Source organism: Pygocentrus nattereri, chromosome 23, assembly GCF_015220715.1.
Source record: "Pygocentrus nattereri isolate fPygNat1 chromosome 23, fPygNat1.pri, whole genome shotgun sequence".
Classification (NCBI taxonomy): Eukaryota; Metazoa; Chordata; class Actinopteri; order Characiformes; family Serrasalmidae; genus Pygocentrus; species Pygocentrus nattereri.
In genome coordinates this window covers 951,685-964,996 of record NC_051233.1, presented here as the reverse complement: position 1 = coordinate 964,996, position 13,312 = coordinate 951,685, and the positions used below count along the sequence as shown (strand labels likewise).

General features: G+C 47.4%; 1 protein-coding gene across 1 annotated transcript; it reads left to right on the top strand.

Annotated features, from left to right (window-relative positions):
• Window positions 1–379: 379 nt before the first annotated feature.
• LOC119262205 (cystatin-B-like) lies at window positions 380–3,691 on the top strand. The gene is made up of 3 exons (XM_037533150.1): window positions 380–468; window positions 2,809–2,910; window positions 3,452–3,691. Exons 1-3 carry the CDS (start codon window positions 415–417, stop codon window positions 3,575–3,577), a joined length of 282 nt encoding a protein of 93 aa, XP_037389047.1. The 5' UTR covers window positions 380–414; the 3' UTR covers window positions 3,578–3,691.
• Window positions 3,692–13,312: the final 9,621 nt, after the last annotated feature.

Below are 13,312 nucleotides of genomic sequence, written 5' to 3'. Positions count from 1 at the left end.
AATGCAGTGCTGCCTGAGGGCCCAAAGACCACAAGCATCCAACACTGACCATCGGCCTTTTTCCTTGCGTACAGGGAATTCTCCAGATTGATGGTCGTGAAATGTCTAGAACAGTTTCATAGAACACCAGTTTCTTTAAAGATGAGTATATTAAACTGGTTTAGCTGGTCATGAGCGTTTACAGACACTCGGACAACAAAATCAGCCTGAATGCACATCCCTAATGTACAGCCTTGTTTATAGCAGCTTATCAGCTCATTTTAATGGGATTTTAATATCTTCTTTCCCATTTGCGTGTGAGTGTAACGCCCTGGCGACAGATGGATATTTAAGGTGGAGCTAGCTGTGTGGAGGTTGTAGTTGATGTGCTGGTAGCTGTAGGTCCGGGTACACAGTAATTGAGGATTGACCACAATGTCTGTCAAGCCGTATACCGCCAACCAGAACATCCAGACTTACTGTGACGAGGTAACGTTTCCCTCCTTTATGTTCTCTCAGGCATGTATGTGTGTGGGTATTTAGCTCTTTGTGGGGACGTTAGATGATAAGGTACATTATCCTTACTGCAGATAAACTGTGGCAGCTCAGTGTCCGCCGTCTTTCTGCTACTGCATCCACAACTTGTTGTCCAACAGGAAACAGTGCATCTGCATTTCGGACCCTCTCTGCCTCGGCACCGGTGCTCCTGCTCTACTCTCTGCACACCAATGACTGCACTGCTAGCATTGACTCTGTTAAACTTATGAAGTTTGCAGACGATGCCACTCTGATCAGTCTCATCTCAGACAGAGTCTGTGTCTACATGCAATCTGACTGAATTCATTCAGACACTCACATTTAAACTGCTGCATGTGTATCGAGGGAGTTGAGCAGCAGTGCATTACCTGAGTTTTCTGCTTTTGACCCCTTAAAATCTCAGGCTTTTTACACACTAAGGCTCATTACTCAGTAACTACAGCGACTTTAGTGTAAACTAGCTGAGCTATTCTTAGTTTATAGAAGTGTGTAATAAAGCTTTGGGTCTGCTGGCACACCTGGTTATTTAAGTGGTTAACTTGCTCTATAGTTCGTGTGAAGTTGCTGTCATTCATTTGTTCATACGCTCGTCTGAGCTGCTTGTTATTGCAAGTCATCCATCCTGCTGGCTATTGTGAAGTCCTTTAAAGTTTGGAGCATAAACTTCGTCTCCTCTGCTGACCAGTTTCTGCTCCACCACACTGATCATTCTAAGCTTTCACTATGATGTAACGCACATCTTCTTCTTTCGGCTGCTCCCTTTAGGGGTCGCCACAGTGGATCATCTGCCTCCATCTCGCCCTATCCACTGCCTCCTCTACTTTTACACCAACCATCTCCATGTCCACCTTCACTACATCCATAAACCTTCTCTGAGGTCTACCTCTTCTCCTTCTACCCGGCAGCTCCATCTCCATTCTTTGACCAATATCTCCACTATTCCTCCTCAACACATGTCCAAACCATCTCTACCTGGCCTCTCTGGCTTTATCTCCAAACTGCTCCAGCTTCACCGTCCCTCGAACCTGCTCGTTTCTAATCTTGTCCATCCTCGTCACTCCCAGCGAAAATCTCAGCATCTTCATCTCCACCACCTCCAGCTCAGCCTCCTGTCTTTTAGACAGAGCCACAGTCTCCAAACTGTCCATCATAGCAGGACGCACTACTGTCTTGTAGACCTTCCCTTTCACTCTTGCTGCTATCCTTCTGTCACACATCAGTCCTGACACCCGTCTCCACCCACTCCATCCTGCCTGCACCCTCTTCTTCATCTCTTTTCTGCACTGTCCATTGCTCTGGATGGTTGACCCAAGATATTTGAAGTCATCCACCTTTACGACCTTGACTCCTTGCATCTTCACCTTTCCACCTGCCTCTTTCTCATTCACACACATGTATTCCATCTTGTCTCTACTGACCTTCATTCCTCTCCTCTCCAGTGCAAACCTCCACCTCTCCAGATTCTCCTCCACCTGCTCTCTACTCTCACCACAGATTACAATGTCATCTGCAAACATCATGGTCCATGGAGCCTCCTGCCTGACCTCATCTGTCAACCTGTCCATCACCATTGCAAACAAGAAGGGGCTCAAAGCTGATCCCTGATGTAACCCCACCTTCACCTTGAAACCATTTGTCACTCCAACTGCACACCTCACCACTGTCTCACTATCCTCATACATGTCCTGCACCACCCTAACATACTTTTCATACTTTTATGATGCAACGCACATGCAGAACTTAAACATTCCGATAGGGAATGTAATCGGATACAAGCGTTTACACGGATATTATTCTTCTATTTAATAGATTATTTACAGGATTCCTCACCTCCTTCAGTCGGAAGAAAGTATTCTGAATGGCGTCAATTGGACTAGACTGTTCCGATTGGTGTGTCTACATGGACGTATTCTATTCCGATTGAGCTGTTAGTCGGATTATTAATGGATTATCAGGCTGTAGGTGAATGTGGTTAATACTGAGTATATCTACTCGGAGGAAGTAACATTGCTGGTGTCAAAACACATAAAAACTGTGGAAAAACTGATTTCAGAGGAGCCTGCTCTCCTCCCTATGCCTTCATTATGACTGGATTATTGGTGGTATGTAAACACACTCAGTGAAAGAAGAGCAGAGCTGTAATATCTGCAGAGTTCAAATACAATCACGATTCTATTAACTACAAATTACAGACATGTGGAAATGATCTGAGGGCCTAAAGCCCTGAGTGTTGCCCTCTGGTGAGGGTTGTTGTGTGTTTCTGACCTGTGTGCTGTTTTTTTTTCGTTAAAGGTGAAGCCGAGAGTGGACTCACGCACTGGGAAGACACATGATGTCTTCATCGCAAAAACGTACATCACTAAACCTGGGGATCAAACCGTCTACCTTGTTAAGGTGATGTTTTATTCTTCACCTTCACAAGCCAGAAAATCTAGAGAACAGTTCTCAGTAGTTATGGACGAACAGACTTGATTAGATTTCTGTTTTCAGATTGATTGATTTGGGATGCCTGCTCGTTGGGATGCTAAATAGAGTCAAATGAATTTGTAAAACTGAAATACACCAAAACAGCAAAGCCGTCACATTTCACAGCTTCTACATCAAGGTGACCAGATTCCTGAACTTAGGTTTCCGTGATTGACGGTCAGTTCATCCAAACATCCAATATCTTTATCTCTGATTAAAAAGTGCAGTGGGGGGTGGGTCCTGAAAAGACGTTTGTGGTGATGCTGTGGACTCACTGGACACTTGTGAGCTTCTGGTGGAGTTTTACACAGCAGTGTTCTCTAAAACTAGGCGAGTGAGTGCTAGAAGTGGTCAGTAGATAGCCGCAGCAGCGCCCTCTGCTGGCCAAAACAAGACATCTGATCACCCTGTTCTACAAGGACAGTCACACATGGCGGCTTTGTTTACTGTCTTTAAATCTGTTTCTCAGGTTCATGTTGGTGGAGACACTTACTATCATGTGAAGCTGATGAAGAACCCCGCTGCACTTTGGAATAAAGCAGTACTGCAATCTACCCAAATTGGAATGAAGCTGAACGATCCACTTCAGTTCTGAGATACGGGAGGTCACGTCCAGCTCTGCTTTCAAACATGCTCTGCTTTCAAATCCATCTGAAAATAACAACACGTCTTTTAATGCAAAGGAAAATAAAAAACTTATAAAATTCTGCTTTTCTTCTCCTTTTGAATGAATATCACAGATTATGCTCACATAACCTGGAACTGGAGGCCCACCACCCGCACGTTTTAGTGCTTCTCCTGCTTTAAAACAGACACTTTAACATACTATTGAACTGATAATCAGCTGATTAGGTGGGTCAGGCGTGATGGAAGCAGGGAAAAGGTGGTGGGCCGCCAGTGTTGCAGCCTAAAAGAATATCAGGAAGGAGTTCCAGTTAATAAATACAGTACTTGTGTATATTTTTTGTTATTTTATTTACGCAAGGCATATTTAAGTTGTTAGAAGGGAATGTACACCATTTTTAGAATATTTTGTTGTTTCATATATTTTTATAGCATTTATATTATTTTGTTAATAATATTGTTTACAAAGGGGTCAGAGGTTGCTGGAGCGTTGATAAGGGGGAGGAGTTAAGAGCTTGAGTCAGTCAGTGTGATGGAGAGTCAGAGAGAGGGAGAGAAGAGACCAGAGAGTTCTGAGTAAAAAAAAATTGTAGATGGCTTCGTGTAAAAACAACTTCAACACTGAACCTGGGAAAATAAAGTGGAACAAAGCAAAGGTTGACTGGCTCAAGTCTGTTCAACAGTGCAACACCAGGACCAGGTTTGAGAAACACTGCTCTTCGACTGTGTTCAGACAGCCAGCCCAAATCAGATTTTTGTCATATCCAGATTGAATCGTCATTGATTTATGATGGCCTGGATGGAAAAGAAATACAATTCTATCGAAGTTGAACCGTTATGTAAAACTTAAATAAAAACAGAACATGATGATTAGCAAATCCTTTTCAACCTATATTCAATTGAATACACTACAAGACAAGATATTTAATGTTCAAACGGATAAACTTTATTATTTTTTGAACTTGATGCCTGCAACACATTCCAAAGAAGTTGGGAATGCTCAAAAAACACCTGTTTGGAACATTCCACAGGTGAACAGGTTAATTGGAAACAGGTGAGTGTCATGATTGGGTATAAAGGGAGCGTCCCTGAAAGGCTCAGTCGTTCACAAGCAGGGACGGGCGAGGTTCACCACTTAGTGAACAACTGCGTGAGCAAATAGTCCAACAGTTTAAGAACAACGTTTCTCAACGTGCAGCTGCAGGAATTTAGGGATTTCATCATCTACAGTCCATAATATCATCAGAAGATTCAGAGAATCTGGAGAAATCTCTGCAGGTAAGCGGCGAGGCAGAAAACCAACACTGAATGCCCGTGACCTTCGACCCCTCAGGCGGCTCTGCATTAAAAACCCACATCATTCTGTAACGGATATTCCCACATGGGCTCAGGAACACTTCGGAAAACCACTGTCAGTGAACTCAGTTCGTCGCTCCGTCTACAAGTGCAGGTTAAAACTCTGCCATGCAAAGCGAAGCCACATATCAACACCACCCAGAAACGCCACCGCCTTCTCTGGGCCGAGCTCATCTGAGATGGACTGACGCAGAGTGGAAAAGTGTCCTGTGGTCTGACGAGTCCACATTTCACACTGTTTCTGGAAATCATGGACGTCGTGTCCTCCGGGCCAAAGAGGAAAAGGACTGTCCGGATTGTTTTCAGCACAAAGTTCAAAAGCCAGCATCTCTGATGGTGTGGGGGGGTGTTAGTGCCCATGGCAGGGGTAACCTGCACATCTGTGAAGGCCCCATTAATGCTGAAAGGTCCATGCAGGTTTTGGAGCAACATCTGCTGCAATCCATGCAGCGTCTTTTTCAGGGACGTCCTGCTTATTTCAGCAAGACGATGCCGAGCCACATTCTGCACGTGTTACAACAGCGTGGCTTCGTAGTAAAAGAGTGCGGGTACTAGACTGGCCTGCCTGCAGTCCAGACCGTCTCCCATTGAAAATGTGTGGCGCATTATGAAGCTCAAAATACGACAGCGGAGCCCCCCGGACTGCTGAGCAGCTGAAGCTGGACATCAAGCAGAAATGGGAAAGAATTCCACCTACAAAGCTTCAACAATCAGTGTCCTCAGTTCCCAAACGCTTATTGAGTGTTAAAGGAAAGGTGATGTAACACAGTGGGAAACACGCCCCTGTCCCAACTTCTCTGGAACCTGTTGCAGGCATCGAATTCAAAATGCGTGAATATTTGCAAAAAACAATAAAGTTTATCCGTTTGAACATTAAATATCTCGTCTTTGTAGTGTGTTCAATTGAATACAGGTAGAAAAGGATTTGCAGATCATCGTATTCTGTTTTTATTTATGTTTTACACAACGTCCCAACTTCACTGGAATTGGGGTTGTACATGAAATCTGATTTCTGCAAATCAGATCCAAAACAGATGATGGGTGCAAAGCGACTCCAGTCAGATTGGTACAGCCTCAGATCAGACACACAGACCCAGATCAGACACACAGCCTCAGAATAGACACACAGACCCAGATCAGACACACAGCCTCAGAATAGACACACAGACCCAGATCAGACACACAGCCTCAGATCACACACACAGACCCAGATCACACACACAGCCTCAGATCACGCACACACCCTCAGATCAGAAACACAGACCCAGATCAAATACACAGCCTCAGATCAGACACACAGACCCAGATCAGACACACAGACCCAGATCAGACACACAGCCTCAGATCACACACACAGACCCAGATCAGACACACAGCCTCAGATCATGCACACAGCCTCAGATCAGACACACAGCCTCAGATCACACACACAGACCCAGATCAGACACACAGCCTCAGATCACGCACACAGACCCAGATCAGACACACAGCCTCAGATCACGCACACAGACCCAGATCAGACACACAGCCTCAGATCACGCACACAGCCTCAGATCACACACACAGACCCAGATCAGACACACAGCCTCAGATCACGCACACAGCCTCAGATCAGACACACAGACTCAGATCAAATACACAGCCTCAGATCAGACACACAGACCCAGATCAGACACACAGACCCAGATCAGACACACAGCCTCAGATCACACACACAGCCTCAGAACAGACACACAGACCCAGATCACACACACAGCCTCAGATCACACACACAGCCTCAGATCAGACACACAGACCCAGATCAAATACACAGCCTCAGATCAGACACACAGACCCAGATCAGACACACAGCCTCAGATCACACACACAGCCTCAGATCAGACACACAGACCCAGATCAGACACACAGCCTCAGATCAGACACACAGCCTCAGATCACACACACAGCCTCAGATCAGACACACAGCCTCAGATCACACACACAGCCTCAGATCAGACACACAGCCTCAGATCAGACACACAGCCTCAGATCACACACACAGCCTCAGATCACACACACAGCCTCAGATCAGACACACAGACCCAGATCACACACACAGCCTCAGATCAGACACACAGCCTCAGATCACACACACAGCCTCAGATCAGACACACAACCTAAGATCACACACATAGCCTCATATCAGACACACAGCCTCAGATCACACACACAGCCTCAGATCACACACACAGCCTAAGATCAGACACACAGACCCAGATCAGACACACAGCCTCAGATCACACACACAGCCTCAGATCACACACACAGACCCAGATCAGACACACAGCCTCAGATCAGACACACAGCCTCAGATCACACACACAGCCTCAGATCAGACACACAGCCTCAGATCACACACACAGCCTCAGATCAGACACACAACCTAAGATCACACACATAGCCTCAGATCAGACACACAGCCTCAGATCACACACACAGCCTCAGATCAGACACACAGCCTCAGAATAGACACACAGACCCAGATCAGACACACAGCCTCAGAATAGACACACAGACCCAGATCAGACACACAGCCTCAGATCACACACACAGACCCAGATCACACACACAGCCTCAGATCACGCACACACCCTCAGATCAGAAACACAGACCCAGATCAAATACACAGCCTCAGATCAGACACACAGCCTCAGATCACACACACAGACCCAGATCAGACACACAGCCTCAGATCAGACACACAGCCTCAGATCACACACACAGCCTCAGATCAGACACACAGCCTCAGATCACACACACAGCCTCAGATCAGACACACAACCTAAGATCACACACATAGCCTCAGATCAGACACACAGCCTCAGATCACACACACAGCCTCAGATCAGACACACAGCCTCAGATCAGACACACAGCCTCAGAATAGACACACAGACCCAGATCAGACACACAGCCTCAGAATAGACACACAGACCCAGATCAGACACACAGCCTCAGATCACACACACAGACCCAGATCACACACACAGCCTCAGATCACGCACACACCCTCAGATCAGAAACACAGACCCAGATCAAATACACAGCCTCAGATCAGACACACAGACCCAGATCAGACACACAGACCCAGATCAGACACACAGCCTCAGATCACACACACAGACCCAGATCAGACACACAGCCTCAGATCATGCACACAGCCTCAGATCAGACACACAGCCTCAGATCACACACACAGACCCAGATCAGACACACAGCCTCAGATCACGCACACAGACCCAGATCAGACACACAGCCTCAGATCACGCACACAGACCCAGATCAGACACACAGCCTCAGATCACGCACACAGCCTCAGATCACACACACAGACCCAGATCAGACACACAGCCTCAGATCACGCACACAGCCTCAGATCAGACACACAGACTCAGATCAAATACACAGCCTCAGATCAGACACACAGACCCAGATCAGACACACAGACCCAGATCAGACACACAGCCTCAGATCACACACACAGCCTCAGAACAGACACACAGACCCAGATCACACACACAGCCTCAGATCACACACACAGCCTCAGATCAGACACACAGACCCAGATCAAATACACAGCCTCAGATCAGACACACAGACCCAGATCAGACACACAGCCTCAGATCACACACACAGCCTCAGATCAGACACGCAGACCCAGATCAGACACACAGCCTCAGATCAGACACACAACCTAAGATCACACACATAGCCTCATATCAGACACACAGCCTCAGATCACACACACAGCCTCAGATCACACACACAGCCTAAGATCAGACACACAGACTCAGATCACACACACAGCCTCAGATCACACACACAGCCTCAGATCACACACACAGACCCAGATCAGACACACAGCCTCAGATCAGACACACAGCCTCAGATCACACACACAGCCTCAGATCACACACACAGCCTCAGATCAGACACACAGACTCAGATCACACACACAGCCTCAGATCACACACACAGACCCAGATCAGACACACAGCCTCAGATCAGACACACAGCCTCAGATCACACACACAGCCTCAGATCACACACACAGCCTCAGATCAGACACACAACCTAAGATCACACACATAGCCTCAGATCAGACACACAGCCTCAGATCACACACACAGCCTCAGATCAGACACACAGCCTCAGATCACACACACAGCCTCAGATCACACACACAGCCTCAGATCACACACACAGCCTCAGATCAGACACACAGCCTCAGATCACACACACAGCCTCAGATCACACACACAGCCTCAGATCAGACACACAACCTAAGATCACACACATAGCCTCAGATCAGACACACAGCCTCAGATCACACACACAGCCTCAGATCACACACACAGCCTCAGATCAGACACACAGACCCAGATCAGATACACAGCCTCAGATCACACACACAGACCCAGATCAGACACACAGCCTCAGATCAGACACACAGCCTCAGATCACACACACAGCCTCAGATCAGACACACACCCTCAGATCAGACACACAGCCTCAGATCAGACACACAACCTAAGATCACACACATAGCCTCAGATCAGACACACAGCCTAGGATCACACACACAGCCTCAGATCACACACACAGCCTCAGATCAGACACACAGCCTCAGATCACACACACAGCCTCAGATCACACACACAGCCTCAGATCAGACACACAGCCTCAGATCACACACACAGCCTCAGATCAGACACACAGACCCAGATCAGACACACAGCCTCAGATCACACACACAGCCTCAGATCAGACACACAGACCCAGATCAGACACACAGCCTCAGATCAGACACACAGCCTCAGATCACACACACAGACCCAGATCAGACACACAGCCTCAGATCAGACACACAGCCTCAGATCACACACAGCCTGAGATCAGACACACAGCCTCAGATCAGACACACAGACCCAGATCAGACACACAGACCCAGATCACACACACAGACCCAGATCAGACACACAGTCCCAGATCAGACACACAGACCCAGATCAGACACACAGCCTCAGATCAGACACACAGACCCAGATCACACACACAGCCTCAGATCACACACACAGCCTCAGATCACACACACAGCCTCAGATCACACACACAGACCCAGATCAGACACACAGCCTCAGATCACACACACAGCCTCAGATCAGACACACAGACCCAGATCAGACACACAGCCTCAGATCAGACACACAGACCCAGATCACACACACAGACCCAGATCAGACACACAGCCTCAGATCACACACACAGACCCAGATCACACACACAGCCTCAGATCACACACACAGCCTCAGATCAGACACACAGCCTCAGATCACACACACAGCCTCAGATCACACACACAACCTCAGATCAGACACACAGCCTCAGATCACACACACAGCCTCAGATCACACACACAGCCTCAGATCAGACACACAGACCCAGATCAGACACACAGCCTCAGATCACACACACAGCCTCAGATCAGACACACAGACCCAGATCAGACACACAGCCTCAGATCAGACACACAGACCCAGATCACACACACAGACCCAGATCAGACACACAGCCTCAGATCACACACACAGACCCAGATCACACACACAGCCTCAGATCACACACACAGACCCAGATCAAACACACAGCCTCAGATCACACACAGCCTCAGATCACACACACAGCCTCAGATCACACACATAGCCTCAGATCAGACACACAGCCTCAGATCACACACACAGCCTCAGATCACACACACAACCTCAGATCAGACACACAGCCTCAGATCACACACACAGCCTCAGATCACACACACAGCCTCAGATCAGACACACAGACCCAGATCAGACACACAGCCTCAGATCACACACACAGCCTCAGATCAGACACACACTCTCAGATCAGACACACAGCCTCAGATCAGACACACAACCTAAGATCACACACATAGCCTCAGATCAGACACACAGACCCAGATCAGACACACAGCCTCAGATCACACACACAGCCTCAGATCAGACACACAGACCCAGATCAGACACACAGCCTCAGATCAGACACACAGACCCAGATCACACACACAGACCCAGATCAGACACACAGCCTCAGATCACACACACAGACCCAGATCACACACACAGCCTCAGATCACACACACAGACCCAGATCAAACACACAGCCTCAGATCACACACAGCCTCAGATCACACACACAGCCTCAGATCACACACATAGCCTCAGATCAGACACACAGCCTCAGATCACACACACAGCCTCAGATCAGACACACAGCCTCAGATCAGACACACAGACCCAGATCACACACACAGCCTCAGATCAGACACACAGCCTCAGATCAGACACACAGACCCAGATCAGATACACAGCCTCAGATCACACACACAGCCTCAGATCAGACACACAGCCTCAGATCAGACACACAGCCTCAGATCACACACACAGCCTCAGATCAGACACACACCCTCAGATCACACACACAGCCTCAGATCAGACACACAGACCCAGATCAGACACACAGACTCGGACCAGACACAGCTTTTTAAAAATGTAATAACAATAACAGCTGTATATTACACTATTCTAACAGTTATTTTACAAAGGAAAATAAAAAGACTCTGAGCTGTAAGATGCTGTTCTGGATTTTGTTCATTTCTTGTCACTGCTCAGGGCTGTTCACACACTTTTCTGTCACTGCTCAGGGCTGTTCACACACTTTTCTGTCACTGCTCAGGGCTGTTCAAACATTTCCATGAGCATCTGTACATCATAAAACCTGACTGTGTTCAGGGCACAGCAGGCCTGGGGAAACGAGCCCCGCAGTGCAGGACAGAACTGCGCATATTAAAATATTTTTTATATTTTACGATATTATGAGCGCTGAGTCTGGAAGGTCCTGGAGCTCTGACGCTCTGAGGTGTTCACACAGATCTGACTGGAGCAGATGACGATGAGGAGCTGCTGGTGGGTTTATTAACTGTATATACACGGCAGCTTTCACAAAGCACTTTAAAGCTGCTGAGTGTTTACAGGACAGACAGTACGTCATCATAATGAGGAGATAAATGAGTGGACATGGAGTCTTGAATGTTTTACTGAGTTGAAGTAACAGCACTTTATAATGTCCTCACTTTATAACACCATCGTGTTCGTAAGACACTGATATATAACTCGTTCATCTTCATACAAACCCTGAGTCACTACTGGGGAATAATTAGTGATCCAGGTTTATAAATACGGAGTTTCTAATCAACGTTTCCACAAACCAGACAATGTGTTAAACAGGTTTAATGGCTTTTCTATGGTTATTTACAATGACTATATACAACCCTAATTCCAAAAAAGTTGGGACGCTGTGTAAAATGTAAATAAATGTAAATGTAAAAAATGCAGTGACGTGCAAATCTCATAGACCCAGATTCACAACAGAACACAGAACACATATCAGGTGATGGAACTGAGACATTTTACCTTTTCATGAAAAACATTGAATCGTTTAGAGCTTGATGGCAGCAAGGCATCTCAAAAAAGTTGGGACAGGGTCGTGTCCACCATCATGTAGCATCCACTCTTCCTTTTCAACAGCCTGTAAATGTCTGGGAAGTGAGGAGACCAGTTGCTGGAGTTTTGGGAGAGGAATGTTGTCCCGTTCTTGTCTGATGTAGGATTCTAGCTGCTCAGCAGTCCTGGTTCTTCTTTGGGGCTTCCTTGATGGATTTTTCCATTTCATCGCTAAATGTTTTCTATTGGTGAAAGGTCTGGACTGCAGGTCAGTTCAGCACCTGGACTCTTCTTCTGTGAAGCTGTGCTGTTGTGGCGGATGCAATATGTGGTTTATTGTGTTCCCTGAAAGAGACGCTGTCTGGACGAGTGCAGAGGGCACTCCTGAGGACCTTCTTTGACACCGTTGTGCCATCAACCATCTTCTGTGGAGTGGTCTGCTTAGGCAGCAGCCTCTCAACTATGGACAGGAAGAGACTTGACCAACTCCTTAAGAGGGCCAGTCCTGACCTGGGTAGCCCCCTAGACCCAGCGCAGACAGTGGGAGTCAGGAGGATGTTAGACTAGCGTCCATGCTGGAGAACAGCTTCCACCTCATGACTGAGACTCTAGCAGCACTGAGCAGCTCCTTCAGTGACCGGCTGCTTCACCCCAAGAAAGGAGGCCATCGCAGGTCCTTCCTGCTGCTGTTAGACTGTCCAACCAACACTGCTCCCAGTAGACCCTCCACCCCCCACTGGACCTCACACACCTACAGAACATGCTGGATCTTCTCACCTCTTCCTGTGTGCGGT

Excerpts from the sequence above, each read along its gene's own strand:
- LOC119262205 (XM_037533150.1), top strand. The coding sequence starts at position 415 with ATGTCTGTCAAGCCGTATACCGCCAACCAGAACATCCAGACTTACTGT. Across the intron at positions 469-2,808 it reads TCCAGACTTACTGTGACGAG|GTGAAGCCGAGAGTGGACTC; the intron begins GTAACGTTTCCC and ends TTTTCGTTAAAG. Across the intron at positions 2,911-3,451 it reads AAACCGTCTACCTTGTTAAG|GTTCATGTTGGTGGAGACAC; the intron begins GTGATGTTTTAT and ends TCTGTTTCTCAG.